This window comes from Haliotis rufescens, unplaced genomic scaffold (assembly GCF_023055435.1).
Source record: "Haliotis rufescens isolate VD_foot unplaced genomic scaffold, xgHalRufe1.0.p SCAF_8, whole genome shotgun sequence".
NCBI classification, from domain to species: domain Eukaryota; kingdom Metazoa; phylum Mollusca; class Gastropoda; order Lepetellida; family Haliotidae; genus Haliotis; species Haliotis rufescens.
In genome coordinates this window covers 29,895,024-29,917,813 of record NW_025964372.1, presented here as the reverse complement: position 1 = coordinate 29,917,813, position 22,790 = coordinate 29,895,024, and the positions used below count along the sequence as shown (strand labels likewise).

At 42.8% G+C, this 22,790-nt stretch overlaps 2 protein-coding genes across 2 annotated transcripts in view; one reads left to right on the top strand and one right to left on the bottom strand.

The window, feature by feature from the left end:
- The window catches only part of LOC124145552 (coiled-coil domain-containing protein 18-like), a 64,902-nt gene extending 58,198 nt beyond the window's left edge, over positions 1 to 6,704 (top strand). Inside the window, exon 29 of the mRNA XM_048388896.1 lies at positions 4,125 to 6,704. Coding sequence (XP_048244853.1) covers positions 4,125 to 4,239 — 115 coding nt within the window. The 3' untranslated portion in view covers positions 4,240 to 6,704. The remainder of the gene's footprint in view (positions 1 to 4,124) is intronic.
- Positions 6,705 to 19,476: 12,772 nt separating this feature from the next.
- LOC124145553 (BTB/POZ domain-containing protein KCTD3-like) lies at positions 19,477 to 22,135 on the bottom strand. The gene has a single exon (XM_046515371.2). It carries the CDS (start codon positions 22,011 to 22,013, stop codon positions 19,866 to 19,868), a length of 2,148 nt encoding a protein of 715 aa, XP_046371327.1. The 5' UTR covers positions 22,014 to 22,135; the 3' UTR covers positions 19,477 to 19,865.
- Between the last annotated feature and the right edge of the window lie 655 nt (positions 22,136 to 22,790).

The window sequence follows — 22,790 nt, the reverse complement described above, 5'->3', positions numbered from 1 at the left end:
CTGTAAGAACAGGTCCCCAGTACCCATTGCTTGTCTCTCTGTGATGATCCCTGGAAGAACAGGTCCCCAGTACCCATTGCTTGTCTCTCTGTGATGATCCCTGGAAGAACAGGTCCCCAGTACCCATTGCTTGTCTCTCTGATGATCCCTGGAAGAACAGGTCCCCAGTACCCATTGCTTGTCTCTCTGTGATGATCCCTGGAAGAACAGGTCCCCAGTACACATTGCTTGTCTCTCTGATGATCCCTGGAAGAACAGGTCCCCAGTACCCATTGCTTGTCTCTCTGTGATGATCCCTGTAAGAACAGGTCCCCAGTACACATTGCTTGTCTCTCTGTGATGATCCCTGGAAGAACAGGTCCCCAGTACCCATTGCTTGTCTCTCTGTGATGATCCCTGGAAGAACAGGTCCCAAGTACCCATTGCTTGTCTCTCTGTGATGATCCCTGGAAGAACAGGTCCCCAGTACCCATTGCTTGTCTCTCTGTGATGATCCCTGGAAGAACAGGTCCCCAGTACCCATTGCTTGTCTCTGTGATGATCCCTGGAAGAACAGGTCCCCAGTACCCATTGCTTGTCTCTCTGTGATGACCCCTGGAAGAACAGGTCCCCAGTACCCATTGTTAGTCTCTCTGATGATCCCTGGAAGAACAGGTCCCCAGTACCCATTGCATGTCTCTCTGTGATGATCCCTGGAAGAACAGGTCCCCAGTACCCATCGCTTGTCTCTCTGGTGATCCCTGGAAGAACAGGTCTCCAGTACCCATTGTTTGTCTCTCTGATGATCCCTGGAAGAAAACAGGTCCCGGTACCCCTTGCTTGTCTCTCTGTGATGATCCCTGGAAGAACAGGTCCCTAGTACCCCTTGCTTGTCTCTCTCTGATGATCCCTGTAAGAACAGGTCCCCAGTACTCATTGCTTGTCTCTCTGTGATGATCCCTGGAAGAACAGGTCCCCAGTACCCATTGCTTGTCTCTCTCTGATGATCCCTGGAAGAAGAGGTCCCCAGTACCCATTGCTTGTCTCTCTGTGATGATCCCTGGAAGAACAGGTCCCCAGTACCCATTGTTTGTCTCTCTGATGATCCCTGGAAGAAGAGGTCCCCAGTACCCATCGCTTGTCTCTCTGATGATCCCTGGAAGAACAGGTCCCCAGTACCCATTGCTTGTCTCTGTGATGATCCCTGGAAGAACGGGTCCCCAGTACCCATTGCTTGTCCCCCTGATGATCCCTGGAAGAACAGGTCCCCAGTACCCATTGCTTGTCTCTCTGTGATGATCCCTGGAAGAACAGGTCCCCAGTACACATTGCTTGTCTCTCTGATGATCCCTGGAAGAACAGGTCCCCAGTACCCATTGCTTGTCTCTCTGTGATGATCCCTGTAAGAACAGGTCCCCAGTACCCATTGCTTGTCTCTCTGTGATGATCCCTGGAAGAACAGGTCCCCAGTACCCATTGCTTGTCTCTCTGTGATGATCCCTGGAAGAACAGGTCCCAAGTACCCATTGCTTGTCTCTCTGTGATGATCCCTGGAAGAACAGGTCCCCAGTACCCATTGCTTGTCTCTCTGTGATGATCCCTGGAAGAACAGGTCCCCAGTACCCATTGCTTGTCTCTCTGTGAAAATCCCTGGAAGAACAGGTCCCCAGTACCCATTGCTTGTCTCTCTCTGATGTTCCCTGGAAGATTAGGTCCCCAGTACCCATTGCTTGTCTCTGTGATGATCCCTGGAAGAACAGGTCCCCAGTACCCATTGCTTGTCTCTCTGATGATCCCTGGAAGAACAGGTCCCCAGTACCTATTGCTTGTCTCTCTGTGATGATCCCTGTAAGAACAGGTCCCCAGTACCCATTGCTTGTCTCTCTGTGATGATCCCTGGAAGAACAGGTCCCCAGTACCCATTGCTTGTCTCTCTGTGATGATCCCTGGAAGAACAGGTCCCCAGTACCCATTGCTTGTCTCTCTGATGATCCCTGGAAGAACAGGTCCCCAGTACCCATTGCTTGTCTCTCTGTGATGATCCCTGGAAGAACAGGTCCCCAGTACACATTGCTTGTCTCTCTGATGATCCCTGGAAGAACAGGTCCCCAGTACCCATTGCTTGTCTCTCTGTGATGATCCCTGTAAGAACAGGTCCCCAGTACACATTGCTTGTCTCTCTGTGATGATCCCTGGAAGAACAGGTCCCCAGTACCCATTGCTTGTCTCTCTGTGATGATCCCTGGAAGAACAGGTCCCAAGTACCCATTGCTTGTCTCTCTGTGATGATCCCTGGAAGAACAGGTCCCCAGTACCCATTGCTTGTCTCTCTGTGATGATCCCTGGAAGAACAGGTCCCCAGTACCCATTGCTTGTCTCTGTGATGATCCCTGGAAGAACAGGTCCCCAGTACCCATTGCTTGTCTCTCTGTGATGACCCCTGGAAGAACAGGTCCCCAGTACCCATTGTTAGTCTCTCTGATGATCCCTGGAAGAACAGGTCCCCAGTACCCATTGCATGTCTCTCTGTGATGATCCCTGGAAGAACAGGTCCCCAGTACCCATCGCTTGTCTCTCTGGTGATCCCTGGAAGAACAGGTCTCCAGTACCCATTGTTTGTCTCTCTGATGATCCCTGGAAGAAAACAGGTCCCGGTACCCCTTGCTTGTCTCTCTGTGATGATCCCTGGAAGAACAGGTCCCTAGTACCCCTTGCTTGTCTCTCTCTGATGATCCCTGTAAGAACAGGTCCCCAGTACTCATTGCTTGTCTCTCTGTGATGATCCCTGGAAGAACAGGTCCCCAGTACCCATTGCTTGTCTCTCTCTGATGATCCCTGGAAGAAGAGGTCCCCAGTACCCATTGCTTGTCTCTCTGTGATGATCCCTGGAAGAACAGGTCCCCAGTACCCATTGTTTGTCTCTCTGATGATCCCTGGAAGAAGAGGTCCCCAGTACCCATCGCTTGTCTCTCTGATGATCCCTGGAAGAACAGGTCCCCAGTACCCATTGCTTGTCTCTGTGATGATCCCTGGAAGAACGGGTCCCCAGTACCCATTGCTTGTCCCCCTGATGATCCCTGGAAGAACAGGTCCCCAGTACCCATTGCTTGTCTCTCTGATGATCCCTGGAAGAACAGGTCCCCAGTACCCATCGCTTGTCTCTCTGATGATCCCTGGAAGAACAGGTCCCCAGTACCCATTGTTTGTCTCTCTGATGATCCCTGGAAGAAAACAGGTCCCGGTACCCATTGCTTGTCTCTCTCTGATGATCCCTGGAAGAACAGGTCCCTAGTACCCCTTGCTTGTCTCTCTCTGATGATCCCTGGAAGAACAGGTCCCCAGTACCCATTGCTTGTCTCTCTGATGATCCCTGGAAGAACAGGTCCCCAGTACCCATTGCTTGTCTCTCTGTGATGATCTCTGGAAGAACAGGCCCCCAGTACACCTTATGTCTCTCTGCTGGGATTATTTTATTCCCTTGGTGTTGACTTAGGCCAATACAGTCTACCAGGGCCACTATGACAGACCTTGCACCTATACCATGGCCAATTTTAAGTCACCCACATGACATCTTTGTTCATCATCATCCCTTAATCAGCCTACTAAATGAAGGAGGGCAAAAAAATGAGATGTGAAATGGTTTAAATACTGTCTACCGTAACAAATGATGATAGTGCTCTGACACACTGTTAGGATGACTATAGGGATGAAAACACTTCAAAAGGTGTATCAGTTCGGCAAATCTGGACTGTTGATTACCAATCGATGATGGTCATTTTGTATTTAGTCATGTTTTAATATGGTGAACCAATGAAGATCCGGGTTAGAATAGGTCTTCAGCAACCCATGCTTGCCGTAAAAAGCTACTATGCTTGTCTTAAGAGGCGTAACAGGATTGGGTGGTCAGGCTCGCTGACTTGGTTGATGCATGTCATTGTATCCCAATTGCATGTATCGATGCTCATGATGTGAATCACTGGTTTGTCTGGTCCAGACACGATTATTTACAGACCGCCATCATAGCTGGAATATTGCTGAGTGTGGTGTTAAACAGCAAGCAAACAAACAAACAAAACAAACTTTGAAATGGTGCTCCATGATTATCTTTAGATGTAAGTGTTTGATTCTATTTGTGTCATTTTCAGTATGCTGGAGCTGCAGGAGAGACTGAGGTCAAATGAGCTGAGACAGCAGGCAATCGAGAGACAACTACTGAACATCGACGATGACGAGACACTGCAGGATGACAGCAACTCGTAGCTGGCATAGGACATCTTGGCTGATGATATCTGTCTGAGATTGGACTTCCAATCTGATCATGTCTCTTCCTATCTTCCTGTCTGAAGGTGTCTCTGTCAAGGATGCAGACACAGGATTTCCTGGCTCAGGATCTCTCTGCCCGAGGTTTTTTCTGGCTGACATGGGACTTCCTGTCAGATATGGGATTTCCTGTCTGACATGGGACTTCTTGTCTGATATGGGACTTCCTGTCTGACATGGGACTTCCTGTCTGATATGGGACTTCCTGTCTGACATGGGACTTCCTGTCTGACATGGGACTTCCTGTCTGATATGGGACTTCCTGTCTGACATGGGACTTCCTGTCTGAAGGTGTCTCTGTCTGAGATAGGACTTCCTGTCTCCATCAGGGATGCTGACACAGGAAGTCATCAAAGTATTTGCAAACTGTGATAGACCCAGGGACAAGATGGTAGTTTGTATGTTCCTGTTGTCATACATTATTAATTAGGTCTAGAATCAAATCAAATACCATATTTTCAATAGGCCAACACTTTGACTTGAGGTTGTTTTCTTCAGAGAGGCCTGGTGCTGTGGTTGTGGTAGACCATGTATGCACCCAGGGAGTTGGGGGGAATTTTAAGCTATGGCAGACAAATTTGGAGAAAACAGAATTAATGTCTTTAAAATATTTGAAACTTTATATGTATATTGATATTAGGCCACTAATGTTTCCCATACATGGCCATATCCACAAACACACATCATTAATGTGGGACTAGGCTCGGGTCAGTTGGTAGTCATTCAAACCCTGCACTGTCTGTGAACAAAACATTGTTGTGTATATAAAGCAGTTATTTGCTCAAGGACACAAGGACAACATTGTCTCAGTTCAACTCCAGTCACTAGGTACATCACCATGGAACCCTGGAATCCTAACCCCTAGTCATCTGTTAACTGCCACTGTTGTCTTTGTTTGAAGGGGCACAGGTGGCCGACATGTCCAAAGTGACACAATTCACACTGCGGAGTTGTCTCCCTTAGTAGTTCCAAGATGGTGGCTATGAATCCCAGTTTTGTCATGATCATGTTTCTAGCTTTGTCAGCACTATACCTGTGTTTTTGGATTTGACCAAAGTGGTAATACGTCTAAGACCTGCATCACTTCGGGCTTTCCTCCTACATTAAACTGACACACTGAAATGTAACAAACTGTTAACTCACTCACTCATCAACTGAATGATGTGTATTTGTTCAACCAAATTAATGTGGTAATGAATTCCCAAGTCATATTCAGTATTTTGTATATCCAAAGGGAGATTGGTGGTATGGGTGGCCTAGTCATCTAAGCAGCGACAATTTGCTATGCAGAGTTGCATCCCTTTGTACCCGATTATGTTTCTAGTTTTATCAGCACCATATCCGTGTTTGTGGGTTTCACCAAAGTGGTAAACGTCTAAGGCCTGCATCACTTCGGGCTCTCCTCCCACACTGAGCTGACACGCTGTGATATAACTGGAATTCTGATCAAAGGGGTGTTCATTCTAAATCACTCCCCCAAAGAGAGACGTTATATTTGCATTTCCTGAGAACTGTGTTCATATGTTTTCTTTCCTTGTTCCATCTTCCTGACTAGCCGTGAATAGCTGCAATATTGCTGATGCGGCTTAAAGCAATATTTATTCACTCACACACTCTTTCATTCCATAACAGTTACTTTCAGAAATGTAACCAGTCAGTAATATTTGTGTGGTTACCATAGTAACCAGTGGTATATAGTCAATAAAACATCACCTGTATTTAGTGTTTGTCAGTATCTATACGTCAGGAGCTCATTCACATATCTATGTTTATGTAAAATGAGCAAAGTTATATTACATGTACCATATTTGACATATTATTTGCCCCTGATGAGTAATTTTTATGCACACCCCCTAAGACAAAAAATCTAATATTATAAAAAAGTGTTGGTTTTAATGACTTTTGAATGAAGCTTGTTCACTTCCCCTTAACCTCTGAAAACTATTTAATTTGTCTGTGGTTTTCTTTCAGTATTCTAAGTGAGCACTTATTATGTCAAATATGGTAATTGGACTTAATAGTTATGTGTTTGTTGGTGTGATTATTATTGATCTATTTACCCCTTTGTTTCATATGTGCTGTATTCGGAACATGAAAAATAATGTGCTTCCTGTTTGTCACTGTGTATTTACTTCCGACTGGGATGAAAGGGGGGATAAGCAGTGTTAGGCATTATGATTTCCTGTGCGGAGTTGTGTCCCTTGGGCATCTGCTGGTCTGGGGTCTGCTTCCCAGGTTTGTATTAATTACATTCCTGGGTCTGTGGGCACCATACCCATGCTCATGGGTTTAAGTCAAGAATTTGTCTTAATAGTCCCAGACCCTTGAAGATCAGAGGTAGAATAGGTCTTCAGTAACCCTTGCTTGCCATATGAGGCGACTATGCTTGTAGTAAGAGGCGACTAACGGGATCGGGTAGTCAGGCTCGCTGACTTGGTTGATGCATGTCATCGATCCCAATTGCGTGGATCGATGTTCATGATGTCAATCACTGGATTGTCTGGTCCAGACTCGATTATTTACAGACCGCCGTCATATAGCTGGAATATTGCTGAGTGCAGCGTTAAACAACAAACAAACAAACTAATAGTCCCTATTCGTGCCTGCAAAATCTGGTGTTCTAACTGTTGCTTATTATGTGACACAAGACACGCTATCCTTTAAAAAAAAAAAAATTGCCTCCATTCTGTAGCAGGGGGCACGGGTGGCCCAGTCGTCTAAGGCGCCGCGATTCGCTGTGCAGAGTTGCGTCCCTTGGGCACACCAGAAACCTATGATTGTGGGTTGGAATCCCGGTTCGCCCCATTTATGTTTCTAGGTTTGTCAGCACCATACCCGTGCTCGTGGGTTTCACCGAAGTGGTAAACGTCTAAGACCTGCATCACTTCGGGCTTTCCTCCCACATTAAGCTGGCACGCCGTGATATAACTGGAATACTGTTAAAAGCGGCGTTAAACCCAACTCACTCACTCACTCACCATTCTGTAGCAGATGCAGGAAGTCCCTGCAACACGCTGTGTGCAGTAAGCAGATATAGTTGATAAGATGTCACCATGACATACTCCACAAAGTGTTCCACAGTAGCCAGTTTGTCCTATAGCATTTCCTTGGTCACAAGTATCATCAAATGGAGCAGAAAATCCAGTATTACGATCCTTGGTCTAACGACGTTCATGTCTAGATCTTTGCAGGGGCCAGAGACGGTATACAGTACATTTGATCAATTATTATTTAAAAAGTAACAATTACTTTGGATTTGATTTTTGCAGTTGTCTATATTTTTTCTTTTCTAATCCAAAGATAAAGTGGTCATATGATATCATGAATGGCATATCTGTCTTTGGTCAGTTGAATCTGTTAACCTAAACTAATAAAATGTTTCCCTGGATACAATAGTACTCAGGCTGCTGGTTTGGTCAACATTCTCCCAGTAACCATTATGATGAGGCCACGCTGTTGATGTTGTAGTTGATTCTGAGCCAGAAATTCACTCCATGTCTTTTCTGAACATGCATTTTAACAAGGAAGCCATTGGTTAAAGGTTGATCTCGCTTGTAGAGGTGAAACAATACAGCAAGGTCATGATACAAAGGTCATGATGCAATACGTTCGCGATACTCGTACTTACATCAAGTTGCGTGGAAATGTTTTGACTATAAATATTTCAGAGCAGGTTCAAAAGGAAAAGCTAGCTGTAGACACTTGTTCATTGCTGTTATTTTTAGTAGTGTACTTAATTACAACACATTTTGCGATTTCTGACTGACAAAAACGCTGAGAGGTCGTTAAACAACGAGTAATGTATTTCAGCAAGTGTATCGTCTTGTATCGATACAGAAAAAATGTATCTTGTATCATATCAGCGCATAAATCACACAATGCACCGTTGTATCGTTTCACCTCCACTCACTTGTGTTCAACACCGGTGTTGTTCAGTATCTGTTGTTTCAAAACATGCAAAGTTGATTTAATACAACTCTCTGTCTGTGATTGGTAATGTGTTTTATGTCATGCATTTAAAGGTGCTATTTTATTGGTGGTTGCCGTGTATTCTGTATCAGTAACTTCCACATGGATGAGTAATGGGTGGAAACTATTAACCGTATTCACAATTCATGAAGTACATGAAGTATATGTAGTACACACACAATTGGGCACGTTCTTGTCCCTTCAGAAAAGATGGTGCCTCAATTCACTGTGCAGAGTTGTTTCCCCTGGTCGGCCAGGGATCTATGATCACCATCTCCCCGAGGCAAGAGAGTTAACTGACTCTTAAAGTCCAGTTTCCACCCTTGCCGAACTAGGCTGGAATTACTGGGCTCGATCATAGTGCCTCCAGTGGCTATTACCAGTTATGTCCCTTCTGAGTCTCTGCTATGGACCAATCAGATTCCACCTCTTGTACCACTTGCATTTGCTTCAAACAAAATGGCGGCGCCGAGTCAGGACGATCTGATCAATAATCAAGATCTATATTGTGATAAAACGGGTCTTACATCGCGAAATGAATCAAATCACGTGAGCACCTTGATTAAACATGAAAAACATGAAAAGATTTGGAAAATATCTGCTGACAATGAGTTGGCGGTGCACATGCTTTGCAAATCCTGCAATCGACTGAAATCTGCACGAACCAGATTTTGATTTCATTGCGCGATTTTGATTAAACTATGCATAGACTCGTTAGTCCAGCCAAAATGTAACTCAATAATACCAGCCTAGTTCGGCAAGGGTGGAAACTGGACTTTTTTAGTCGGTTAACTCTTTTGCCTCAGGTAGAAGATGATCACAGGTTCAACCTGATTGTTTCAAGGTTTGTCAGCACAGTACCCCTGTTCGTGGGTTTCTACAAAGTGGAAGACGTCAGAGACCTACATTACTTCAGGCTTTCCTCCTCGTCAAGATCAGCAGGGCTTGATTTAAGTAATTGATTTAGCTGCACCAGGTGCGTGTTGATCTGAAAACATTTGCACCAGACAAAACCAGGTTGTGTGGAAAAGTAAGGCTTAGTCAGACAGTAATGTGAAGTTTTTAACCTGCACTTGGTTGCATTTTCAATAATAGGTTGCACTGATGCAATGTTTTGTGTAATTGAATCAAGCCCTAATAAGACATACCAATATTTAAGTAATGGCCTCTGAGCTTATGCAGTCTTACTTGTGGTAGAGTAATGTATTCATTTTTTTATATATTCCTGGCAACCCCCATTCAGTAAACTGGGACCCCTCCAGTTAAACATTTTGAGTCCCTTGGACCCCCAAATTATATAACCGGTTTTGTTGTATTTCATTCAGACACATTTTGGATGTAACTGTTTGTTGTAAGTGAAGATTGAAATGTGAACAAATTTGATCACAAAGCATGTATTCAAAACATGACATTTTATCAGGGTATGAAACTCCCAAAAATTTCAGCCAGACCACAGGACTGGCTAGCTGAAAAACTTGCCAGCCCTGACCAAAACCTGCCTGCCCACTATAATCATATGTTTCTCAGGATAATTTAATTAAAAATATGAAAACTGATTGCTTGTAGCATAAGCGCATAGCTAAATGTTAGGTTGTCTAAAAGCTAACAGGGTTTCTTTTTGGTTACATTTTATCATTCATCTTTACATGTGAATTAATGCTTATCATCAGGAAATATTTAGAATATTTTCACCTATGAAATATAACCCGACCGTCAGGCAGGGGGATTTGAAAATCTGGCAGCCCGAGTTGAAATCAACCCGTCTCAGACGGTCGGTCAGGCAGGTATTTCGAACGCTGATTTTATATTTAACTTGGTCTGCCTAAGAGACATGCTCTGTGTGTGTTTTTGGGTGGAAATGTAACAGCCAATCACTGCTGTGGTGCCCTGAGATATAATGTGCACAGCCACAATACATGTCTCGTGATGGGTCTCGGAGCTATGCAATGTACCCTTTTGTGTATAGTGATCTGTCATACAATGGTTGTATCAAAACTTGATGTGTCATGATGTATCCGTGAATCGTCCCACAGCGATCAAATAGTCTTCCCATGACAACACATTTAATTCCTATATGGAATAACAGGAACAGCCTCATCTAAAGCATCCTCGATTATCCGTGAAGATCCGGGGTAGAATAGATCTTCAGCAACCAATGCTTGCCGTAAAAGGCGACTATGCTGGTCATTAAAGGCGACTAACGTGATCGGGTGGTCAGGCATGCTGACTTGGTTGATGCATGTCATCCATCCCAATTGCGTGGATCGATGCTCATGATATTAATCACTGGATTGTCTGGTCCAGACTCTATTATTTACAAACCGCCATCATATAGCTGGAATATTGCTGAGTGCGGCGTTAAACAACAAACCAACCAACCAATCAATTATCCTGTGTATCATGTCTCTATTCTAATAATCTATTTATTGCCATTATGGCTTAGTCTATTGCTACACTGTTCTTTCGTGATTGGAAGCGGTGGGGTAATCTAGTGACTTAAGTGTTCACTTGTCATGCTGTGGTTGGTTGGTTTGTTGTTTAACGCTGCACTCAGCAATATTCCAGCTATATGACGGCGGTCTGTAAATAATCAAGTCGGGATCAGACAGTCCAGTGATTGACATGAGCATTGATCTATGCAATTGGGATACGATGGCATGCATCAACCAAGCATGCCTGACCACCCGATCCCGTTTGTCGCCTCTTATGACAAGCACAGTCGCCTTTTACAGTAAGCATGGGTTGCGGTGGAGGGGCGGTCGGGTAGCCTAGTGGTTAAAGCGTTAGCTCGTCACACCGAAGACCCGGGTTCGATTCCTGACATGGGTACAATGTGTGAAGCCCATTTCTGGTGTCCCCCGCCATGATATTGCTGGAGTATTGCTAAAAGCGGCGTAAAACCATACTCACTCATTCACTCACTCATGCCGTGGACCTAGTTTGAATCCCACATGGGTACAAAGTGTGAAGCCCATTTTCCGGTATTGCTGAAAGGACCGTATAACCATACTCAGTTGGAAGTAGTGGTAGCTGATTATCCCTATCAAAAGTTGAATAGCATGGAATGGGGAAATAATACACTGAGATGCATCTAAAGTGAAGTATATTTAATGTGTGATTCTATGCTTCTCAACATTTGCTAAGGACCAAAATAATTAGTCAAAAATGGGTGGCCCGTTTGTCTAAGGCGCAACAATTCGCTGTGCAGAGTTGCGTCGCTTGGGCACGCCAGAAACCTATGATTGTGGGTTCGATTCCCGGTTTACAGCGATTATGTTTCTAGGTTTGTCAGCACCATACCCGTGCTCGTGGATTTCACCGAAGTGGTAAATGACTGAGACCTGCATTACTTCGGGCTTTCCTCCCACATTAAGCTGACACGCCGTGATATAACTGGTTAGCCCAACTCACTCAAAGGTGTGATTCTTAGCAAATGTTGAGTAGTATAGTTAGAGGGAGTTTGGCGAGGTCTGTTAACCTCATAATCCCAACACACTGACACGTTAACTGCAGGTTACATCAATCTCATTAAAATCAGACCTTAGTTCTCGCTACCGCTCAACAAAAATCTGAAGACATCCCATTAGGGGTCACACCAGAACGACCTTTCATCCAACCAATGAGAGCGTCGCTTACCAGATCATGAAAGTGACAGTCCGAATGTGATTTCTAATCATACAACCTCGAAAACTTTAACACAGGGTATTCCGAACGATAGTTACAGGTTTAACAACTAAATCCATACAATCTAGACCATCTATTAGCCATTCCAGAATGTTCTTTTGTTTAGGTTTCAAGTTTGTAATCGAGAATTTGTCAAAATATGTTTCGAATCGTAGTCACCAATTTGAAATTAGTGCTGTAAAGCACGAGAAAGCTGCCTTTTGAATGGTCATTCTATCATGTTCTATTGGTCGGTCAAAGTTCGAGCAAGGTCGGTCTGATGTGACCCATAATGGGATGTCCTCAGATCTTCGTTTTGCGGTAGCGAGAACTAAGGTCTGATTTTAATGAGATTGCAGGTTACATTAGCCCTCACATAACCAGATATTTATTTCTGTTCTTGTATATATATTATAATTCCATGCAGATGTGCATTTAGATATCCGTTTGTGTCTGCTCTTGTGTGTATTGAAATGAATTGTGTAACAATGTCAACTATATTTTTATAACAATGACAATAAACCATTTTAAGTTTTGCTTGTTTATTGTTTAAAGTGCAGTCCGGTCAGTCAGAATTCACTTATCAACCCACCTCCGCATATCCTTACAATATATTCACCTGGAAAGATGTTAAACACTGCTTACTATTGATTCCTATATAAATTGGCCATTTTAAAATATACTACTCAAAAGAAGTTAATTAACGTCCAATTCTTTTGTATTACTACAGTTAATCTGCCATGACACCCGTCAGAACTATATGATGGTGGTCTGTTAATAATCAAGTTTGGACCAGACAAGCCTGGGCCAAAATGATCTTAGAGCTAAGATGATCGTAACTCCCATACTTTAACATCTGCTTACGTTAGTCGTAGCGCTAAGATTACTTTGTGCAAGTGGGCCCAGGGGTTGACATCATGAGCAACAATCTACACGATTGGGAGATGATGCCGTGCATCGTCCATGCCACCACCCGATCCTATTAGTTGCCTTACGACCAGCATGGGTTGCTGAAGACCATTTCATGGGGTTATACAGAAATGCATGCATGGCATCATATTTTGAAAGCATGCACAGATATAACTGACATTTATAGGATCCTGGCATGCCTTTAGGCCTGTAGGGACTGCCTCCATGGTCTAGTGGCAGTGTGTCGGCCCGGTGAGCTCCGTACTCGGCATTAAGGGGCTAAAACAAGGACTGGCTGGCTCGGGGTCCATTAACTGCAGCATGGTTTCTCAGTGGGCTAGCACTATAAAATCGGCATCCGCCAGGACTAGTACAAGCACACACACACACACACACACAATGCGACGTTGAAACCCATATTACCTCACTTAGGGATGTAGGGCTCTGGCAGGTGTTCGAATACGGATCTGCTAGATATATCAATTCCCATATCAAGGACTCTAGTACCTTGACCAAGGGAGATTACTCTCATCTTCACTCCTCTAACACACGTGTCGCAGATATGGAAAGGAAACAGCACAATGACTTAGATGATGCAAAGAAGAAAAGACTTGTGTAACATATTCCTGTTTAAATCAGTACTTGTCATTTTTTTTCTACTCAGTGTTTGCAGCACCTTAGAAGACATGGCCTGACCCCTGAGCAGGTCTAGAGAAATCCCTGTTTGCCCACTAGGCTAGATACCCTTGCACTTAAACATGAAAGTACATGACATGTACAACTAAAATAGTGTTTGTTTTGTTGTTTAACGCCGCACTCAGCAATATTCCAGCTATATGACGGCGGTCTGTTAAAACAATCAAGTCTGGACCAGACAATCCAGTGATTCACATCATGAACATCGATCCACACAATTGGGATCGATGACATGCATCAACCAAGTCAGCGAGGCTGACCACCCGATCCCTTTAGTCACCTCTTACGACAAGCATAGTTGCCTTTTATGGCAAGCATGGGTTGCTGAAGACCTATTCTACCCCAGATCTTCATCGGTCACTAAAATAGTGAGTGATGGGGGATTTACACTGCTTTTAGCAATACTGCAGCAATATCACTGGGAGAGGGCACCAGAAATGGGCTTCACATTGTACACACATTTAACCCCGGCCTTCAGCGTGACGAGCAAACACTTTAACAACCAGTCTACCCCAGGGTTCCTACAACTAAAGGAAGGGAGAAGTTGTGTGAAGAAATACATATCAAGGTGTACAGTCTTATAACCCCATCCTAGGACTACTAGCAGTGCTTCCAGTATTGGTGGGGCAGTCGCTCGTCAAGCCGAAGACCTGGGTTCGATTCCCGACATGGGTACTATGTGTGAAGCCCATTTCTGGTGCCGTTATATTGCTAAAAGCGGCGTAAAACCATACTCACTCACTCAAGTATTGGTGAGTTGGTCACTGAGTCCCAGTCACAAGGGGAGGTAAGGAGCCTGGATGTGTCTGGAGTTACTACCCTTCACTGTCAACAAGGGGCACGGGTGGCCCAGTCATCTAAGGCACCGCGATTCGCTGTGTAGAGTTGCGTCCCTTGGCACGCCAGAAACCTATGATTGTGGGTTCGAATCCCGCTTCGCCCCGATTATATTTCTAGGTTTGTCAGCACCATACCCGTGCTCGTGGGTTTTACCGAAATGGTAAACGTCTGAGACCTGCATCACTTCGGGCTTTCCTCCCACATTAAGCTGACACGCCGCGATATGAATGGAATACTGTTAAAAGCGGTGTTAAACTCAACTCACTCACTGTCAACACAACATTGTCATGTTAAGATTTTTCAGGCTGGCAATGAGAAAAATATTTGTGATAATTTATATTTATATTCCATTTTCTCGGTATTGGGGGTTGGGGGATCATAAACCAATAAAAAAAAAGGGAAGGCCTGAGCATGATTAGGAAACAAGTTAGGGAAAAAACATCTTTGGTACAAAATGCAAACAAATACAAGCCTTGCACATTTTAAAACAGATTTTATTTCCATGTATCATAATGTTACAGGGATACCATATAATCATTATAACATAAATACTATAAATTGGTACAATCATATCCAGCATTATTTTACCTGGTGCCAACTATTGTGTTCTGTATGCATACAGATTGATAATGGAAGCAACCAATATGTACTGCAAGCAGGCAAGTGCCGTGGGACACAAAGGAGGAATCACTAAAACAGATTCAGATGCAACATTCATGTTTCATGTAACTCATACTTTCTATTCTGATAAGATAAGTTAAGGCTGTCAATGTCACATATTTCTTCACTACAAGGAAATCACCAACTTCAACTACCATATTTGCCATATTTAGCACCCTGTTCCAATAAGCCCCCCGCTCTTCTCCCGACCAACTTCTAGACCAATCTGGAAGTAATCTTTATAAGGCTTTAAAAAATAAAAGAATTGGTCCTCAGGCAATGTTCTTTTGAAAATATAGTGCAGGCGGATGTCTTCTTTTTTTTTGGGGGGGGGGGGGTTGGGGTGTTGTTCAAACTAGTATTTAACCAATAAACAGTTGTGTAATCAATAAACAGTTGTGTACAATCAACCTGGGAAAGGGCCTCATAAATGTGTTCCTACATAAGTAAAATACTGGAATACAGTATTTGACTACCGTTGGACTTGGAATATTTGAGGATTTTTAATTATTTTTTATTAAAAATGGAGAAAAAACCCGAAACATGCGGCGAACTTTATGATGATGCGGGCGGTGCCTGATAACCAAGGCTATTTCTTTTTTAGCCTAAGCGCCCCCCTTATAAGCTTTCCTACTAAGAAACCAAAACTACAAATGACATTCCATATATATTTCTGTGTATATTAGATTATTTTCCAGAAAACAGTAACATAGAAAGGGTAATACATTTTCCTAGTAAACATTATAAATTTTAGTCTTATCAACACTTGAACTAAGTTCACTATCATTTGATCTCTGAAAACAAATTTGAGTTGAGTTGAGTTGAGTTGAGTATGGTTCTAACAAGCAGCCTCTTTGTGAATTGTCTAAGAGCCCGGAGCGCTTATTATGGCAAATACAGTACAATGATAAGAAAGTCAAAGTTAGTGTGCACAAGTTACAATCCTGTCAAGTAGAGCCGCAGGTTTAAACACAGACACTGTAATCCTCAACACAAAAATAGAATCATGAAATACTGCGATGATTAATTAACTAAGATAGCTGCATGTGAAAAAGTGAAAAGGAGCCATTCCACGAAAAGGAATATTACTTACATTAATTACAAAAATTGCAAAGTGTGCTTTTCAAGAAATATCCCTTGTGCTAGTGATATACATCATCATTGAATTTTGATCACATGGTTACAATCAGGGTAAGAATTGAACGTCAGGTGACTGTCGGTGGTTATATTTAGCAATGACCTTGGTCAAAAACGTCTTAAATACTACATCTGCACATTTGTTTCTTTCAGTTTGTGCTGGTTATGTACGTACATTGCACACACACTGCTAAATATAACCTTAATATTGTCACCTGACTGCCGAAGATTACCCGGATAGTAATCACGTGATCAAAACTCAATGATGATTATCGCAAACAGTGATATTTCTTGAAAAGGGTACTTTGCAATTTTGATTCTATTTCAAGTGGCGAGGACTATATTCTATTGATCTGAGACTATAGTGCATATCAAAAGGGAAATCAAGTAGTATTCTCTCAACATCTAGTTTTTTACATAAACACTAGTCTGAAATAGATGTGGACTTGTTGGATATAACCAAAGGTGCCTACCCAGTGTTAAGTGATTAACCTCCGAGTCGAACCTCACTTTTATGTCGTGGACCCCACCAATATTATTCCTCGCATACCAACAGACATTCATAGCCACGCTACTTGTCAATTGAGATATTGCACATTACAGCTGTCTACTCACCGATCTTTGGATTTTACACATCATCAGACACAATGTTTTTCAACAAAGCCTTAAAAAACATAGTACCCGCCTAGGACGGTGGCGATAGATCTAACATATCAGCTGTCAATAAATATACTGCACGTGCTGAAACCACAACAGTAACAATATGGTAACCACGGCAACACCGGGAATATTGGGTAAATATTATATCTCACGTTATATTAATCTCTAACATCCTACACCTTGTATCTCACCAAGTATAACTGACGGAGGATAAGTGAAAATATGTCATAGAAAATATAAACAATAAAGGTACGGCTGCTGGAACCATCATCACCATGGGCGACACAAAGCCAACTGTTCTTGCTACTCTTTATCCTAGTATATACTACTCAACTTTTGATAGGGATATTTTTTATTCTTTCATGATACACAAAACTCAACGTAAAGTGTATATTTAACACTTTTTACAAAGAAAAACATGTAATTATCCCTTTCAAACACTGAGTAGTATAGTACATCACAAGTTCTTTTTCCGAGAGTCCAGAAAAATACTCAAGGTCGACAAACATAAAAAAGACATCCATGTAAAAAGTATGTTAAGTGAAATTGTTGTGCTCTATTACTAATTTGTGAAATTTGTAAACAATGAAAATGACTGAATGAAGTCAAGTCTTATCAAAGGCGTCAAGACTGCAAGTCTAACTGTATTCAACTCATTCAGCACCCTGCTTCTGTAGTTGTGTGAATCTTCCAAGTACGAGTATTTTGACAGCTTCTAGAATAGCCATAATGAGTGAGTGAGTTTGGTTTTACGCCACTTTCAGAAATATTCCACCAATATCACAGCGGGGGACACCAGAATTGAGCTTCACAAATTGTACCCATGTCTGGATTCGAACCCATTTCTTCGGCGTGGCGAGCAAATGGTTTAACCACTGGGCTACCCGACCGCCCCAATAGCCATAATGAACACTAATCATGCTAATGCATCTGTCAGAATGTTGTATTTTCACCTGTTATAAAATACTTTAAAAACATATCTTGTATCTTGATCACAACTCATTACCCAAATATGTGTATTTTATACTAAACAAAGAAGTTGAGGAACACCCGATTTTTTCATGACTATAGTTTATCTTTCATGTCACGACAGGTTAACTATAGTCATATGACAAATTGGGTGTTCTTTAACTTCTCTGATATGCTATGCTATGCTATACATTCTATTTCTTTAGTGAAATACTATTTGCTGATCTTATATTCTTGAGATAATCAATGTTAATGTTAGTTAGGTTTACTCCAGTTTACTAACATGACCAGCGGTAGAAACTAACATTTTTAGTCCACTAGTCCTTATAATGATAACATATAGCAAAACCCTTGAAAAGGGCACATTTCTACTAGTCCTTATGATACCTTTACCATTGGGCAGTTTGGCAAGGACTACAGGACTCGTGCCAGTTTCTAACGCTGATGACAAACAACATAAACCATGATAGTAAAAGTCATGTTTTAAAATATAAAAGTAATCAGGCAAGATACTTCCTTTTCCAATATTGACCTAAATGGAATTTCTTTCAACATAATTCAGTAGTCTGATAGAATAGGTCTTCAGCAACCCATGCTTGCTGTAAAAGGCGACTATGCTTGTTGTAAGATCGGGATCATAACGGGATCGTAGCGGGATCGTAACGGGATCGGGTGGTCAGGCTCGCTGACTTGGCTGATGCATGTCAACAATCCCAATTGCATGGATCTATGTTCATGTTGTCAATCACTGGATTGTCTGGTCCAGACTCGATTATTTACAGACCGCTGTCATATAGCTGGAATATAGCTGAGTGCAGCGCTAAACAACAAACAAACAAACAATCACCTAGACAGCAAATGTACAGGTGAACTCTCTACATCAATATTTTCTCCGTACTGCTCCCAGGGTGCTAAATGGTTGAACACGAGGCTTCTAAATAAAGTTACTTACATGTATCCAACATACTTCAACATGTTAAAAAACATTAGGTTCAGGCCAAAAGGCAGTCTCACAACATCACTTTGTCTGTGAATTCAAATTGTACAATATAAATCAATCTAGAAGTTAACAATAAATCAAATACATACAGATAATATCTCAGCTTCACACACAGTAATAATACCATTGTCTAGCTTCTAAAACTCATTTAATAACGTTGCTTGTGGGGTTTTTAATGCCTGTATATCTCTGACTAATCTGGATGCCTGGGCCAACTTGCACAAAGAGATCTTAGTGCTACGACTACTGAAAGCCTATGTTAAAGTATGGGAGTTACGATCATCATAGCGCTAAGAACACTTTGTGCAAGTGGGCCCTGGTCTCATCTGTCACAGGGACTCAGAAATACAATATCAATTACAAAATAATACCAGTGTCTATACATAGATTGGAAATGGTGCAGTCCCTCTTTTACATGATCTACCATCTTATAGTGTTTGAAATAAACAGCATATGTTTGTTAGATTTTTGTTACTTTTTGCACTACGCTGCACTTAGCAATATTTTAGCTATATGACGGGGGTCTGTACCAGACAATCCAGTGATTGACATCTTGAGCATCAATCCACGCATTTGGGATCAATGACATTCATCAACCACCCGATCCTGTTAGTCGCTTCTTAAAACAATCATAGTCACCTTTTACAGCAAGCATTGGTTGCTGAAGACCTATTCTACCCAGCATCTTCACGGATTCTATACTACTCAACATTAGAGGAGATATGTCACACTGTGACGTAACACAAAACTTACTGCACTGAGTATTTATGTTGAATCAACTTGAAATAAGCTGCACATGCTTCAGTTACATGCCAATATAAAAAACTATTCGTATCACAACATATTCAAGCTATCTGACACTATCCGGCCCCACCTGGATGCTCATAATCCTTATCAAAAGTTGAGTCACATACTTGAATATGCATCATCTTGGGACTCTCCACATCTTACTGACAAGGACCCCTTGACGTTCATGCTCAATCTTCAACATGTTTAATCATGCTAATGTTGTTATTGTCACTTATACAAAACAATATATTTTAGATCAATAATTTGACCCAAGCTAAAATTTGGTAACTTGGGGTGTTGGTCTGGGTAGTGTGTTCCTGGCTCCCCCCTCTGCACCCTCCTCCGCGCCTGCTATCTGGATGAGGCTCTGGTGACTGCCGGAGATGGAGCTATGTACCGCCATGGAAGCTCGGAGCTTCATCCCTGTCATCTGGAAGCCGGGGCCGGTGAGCAGCGACGGTGATGGGCTGAGACATGGGGTGGAACAGCGTGAGGAGCTGAGGTCACACTGGTCTAGGAGGCGAACCAGCTCACATGGGTTGGGGCCTCCAACCACTGGGATTTGTTCTGTTTTGTTCATCAAATCAAGAGCAGTTGTCAGATCCCACATCTGAATGCTTCCATTTGAGTGCCCTGTGAAAAGATATCGTCGAGGTCGAGATCCCATTCGATTAGAGCCTTCACATTCGTGAACACAGAATGCACTTACTGTGCTGGTGTCCACTGATTTAATCACGCAAACTCGCTGTCCAGTTGAAGACAGTCGCACAAACAGCTGGTCAGTTTCAGGGACTACTTTCTGTATGAAGACCTGCTGGTCATCCCGTTCTCCGAACGGACCAAAGTCATTTCCAGCAGAATAGCTGATATGAGGGTCAAGGTCTTCAAGGGAAACAATCTTGAAGGATGCAAGGGGTGTTGATCCAGGCTGAGTTGAGATCATTCCCCTGAAACGTGTCACACTCCAGCTTCGGACGTGATTATACTCGGAGCAAGCTGACACCAGGTGCTTCTCGGACAGCATAACCTTTGTAACAGGACTGCGATGCACTGTGAATGTTTGAAACAGTTGTGGACCATGACCAACCGTTTCTGGATGCTGAACAATGACACGAACAGTCCCCGAGCTGGTGCCGTATGCAATCTCAATCCAGTTTCCACTTAAGCTTGTTTTCGGGGTGAGGTAGACACTGAGAGCTGTAACCATATCATTATTAGGGTCCTTGTACAGTTCAGTCACCAGCAGATCATTGTCTTTCATTCTCAGAGGGAACTTCTGCATGTCAATGTAGTAGATGGAGCCATTATTACAGCCCAGGAGGAGGAAGGAGCCAGCAGTATCGTAGCTTCTTATCGGGACAACATCCTGAATCTGCCAGTGCTGAGTCATGGAATGCCAAACTCCAACTTTTCCGGTCTGACTCAGAGCTACCAACTGACTTCCAATAAAGAAAAGTGAGTCAACAGACACGTTCAGGTTAAACACACCTATTTCTCTACTTTCCCCTTCATCACTGATAGACCAAAGATGGATGAGATTTGCTGTTGATGCTGTGACCATTTTATGTGTGTTGTCTTGATTCGGATTCAGCACTTTCGCATTGATGGCTATTCTTTCAACTTGGGGCTCCATATGGGGGCTGACCCAGATGAGATGCCATCCAGTCGAGTCCTTCATTCTGTAGCAACAGACAAAGTGTGGGTAGGCTATGCATATCCAGTTATGATGTCCGCGAACCATAGTAACTCTGAGTGGATCCACAAAGGATGTATGTGTGGATGTATCCTTGTTACAGAAGGTTTTCGTCAGATCAAGGGATGAATTTCTTGAGTGGCGTAAATCAGAAGATGAGTTTCTCATCTGGTCTTTTATCCTCCAATCATTTGAACCCTGTCTTGAGTGAGATGCTCGAGCATCAAGAGAAGAATTTCTGGAATGGACAGGGCATGAAGCTGAAGCACCATCCGAAACTCTCAAAGCAGTTCCTGGTCTGCAGGGTGGTTCACTGTTGTCCAAGCTGCTGTCTGAGGATGTCGACATACCTTCAGCGACTGGCGGTAGTGGTGGTTGGAGGTACCCATGGAACAGTACATCTCCACATGAAGCGCAATCCAAGTCCTCGCATAGCATCAATCGGCGAACCAGTGGAGTGATGCCATAGAATTCGGCTTCATGTCGAAGAGCTGGAAGATCAACGTTCTTCAGATGTACCTCTTTCGTTCTCAGGAAGTTGAGGATAACAGTAAAGAGTTGTGGATCTCGGTCGATGAATATGGCATCCGTTTCGTCTTTCAGTGTTGAAATTCGACCACTCAGCATACTGGTGAAAAAAGAATCGGGGATCCATGTTAAAGTCTGACGAGAAGTGGAAAATCTGGACCCACCGACGTTCAGGTGAATTATCTCTCCAGCCATCTCCATCTTCTTCCTTCCTAAATGAAGGAGACACTCGGTCAAATCGCTGCAAAAGGTTGACGACTTCAGAATTATCGTTAAAAGGTGTGACAAATTTGACGTAAAAAGATATCCGACATTTTCTTTTTGTCATGTGAACTCCGCACTACGACATTTCCTATAGCTTATAGTACATTTTACTGTGTAGGCGCTGTTGCGGAGCTTGAATCTTTATTTAGGGAGTGTTTGCGCGATTGTTTATCTTTCTGGGAACAATGTTTTATGATACACGAACCTTGCAGACCACTTACTCGAAATACGAAAGTAAATAAACCATATGCTTTAAATAACAATCAAAACAAATGTAAACAAAGCATATCATAAACCAAAGTATTATATTAAAACATATATGGGTCACTTTCAGAGAAAAAACATAATTTGTGTAACTGGGTATGATTGCTTAAAAGCTCTCCGTGCAGACGCTCTATCCTCAAGACCACGGATGCGACCCATTACCCCTTGCAACCTCGATGACCACCTCCGTGGTCTAGCGGTAATGCGTCCGCCCCGAGAGCTGAAAGCGCCCGCGGTTCGATCCCCGGCCGCGTTAATACAAGTGCAATAATCTTGGACGCGATGTTTTGAATTAATTAACTGATATAATGATATAAACTGCCGGGGGAAAAGTAAGTATACACCCATTTTGATGTTGGCCGAAAATGAAACAAACAAGAAATGGTTATTCGATGATGATCGGAAGTATTTGATACGGGTATCATAATTATGTTTTTTACCTTACGTTTC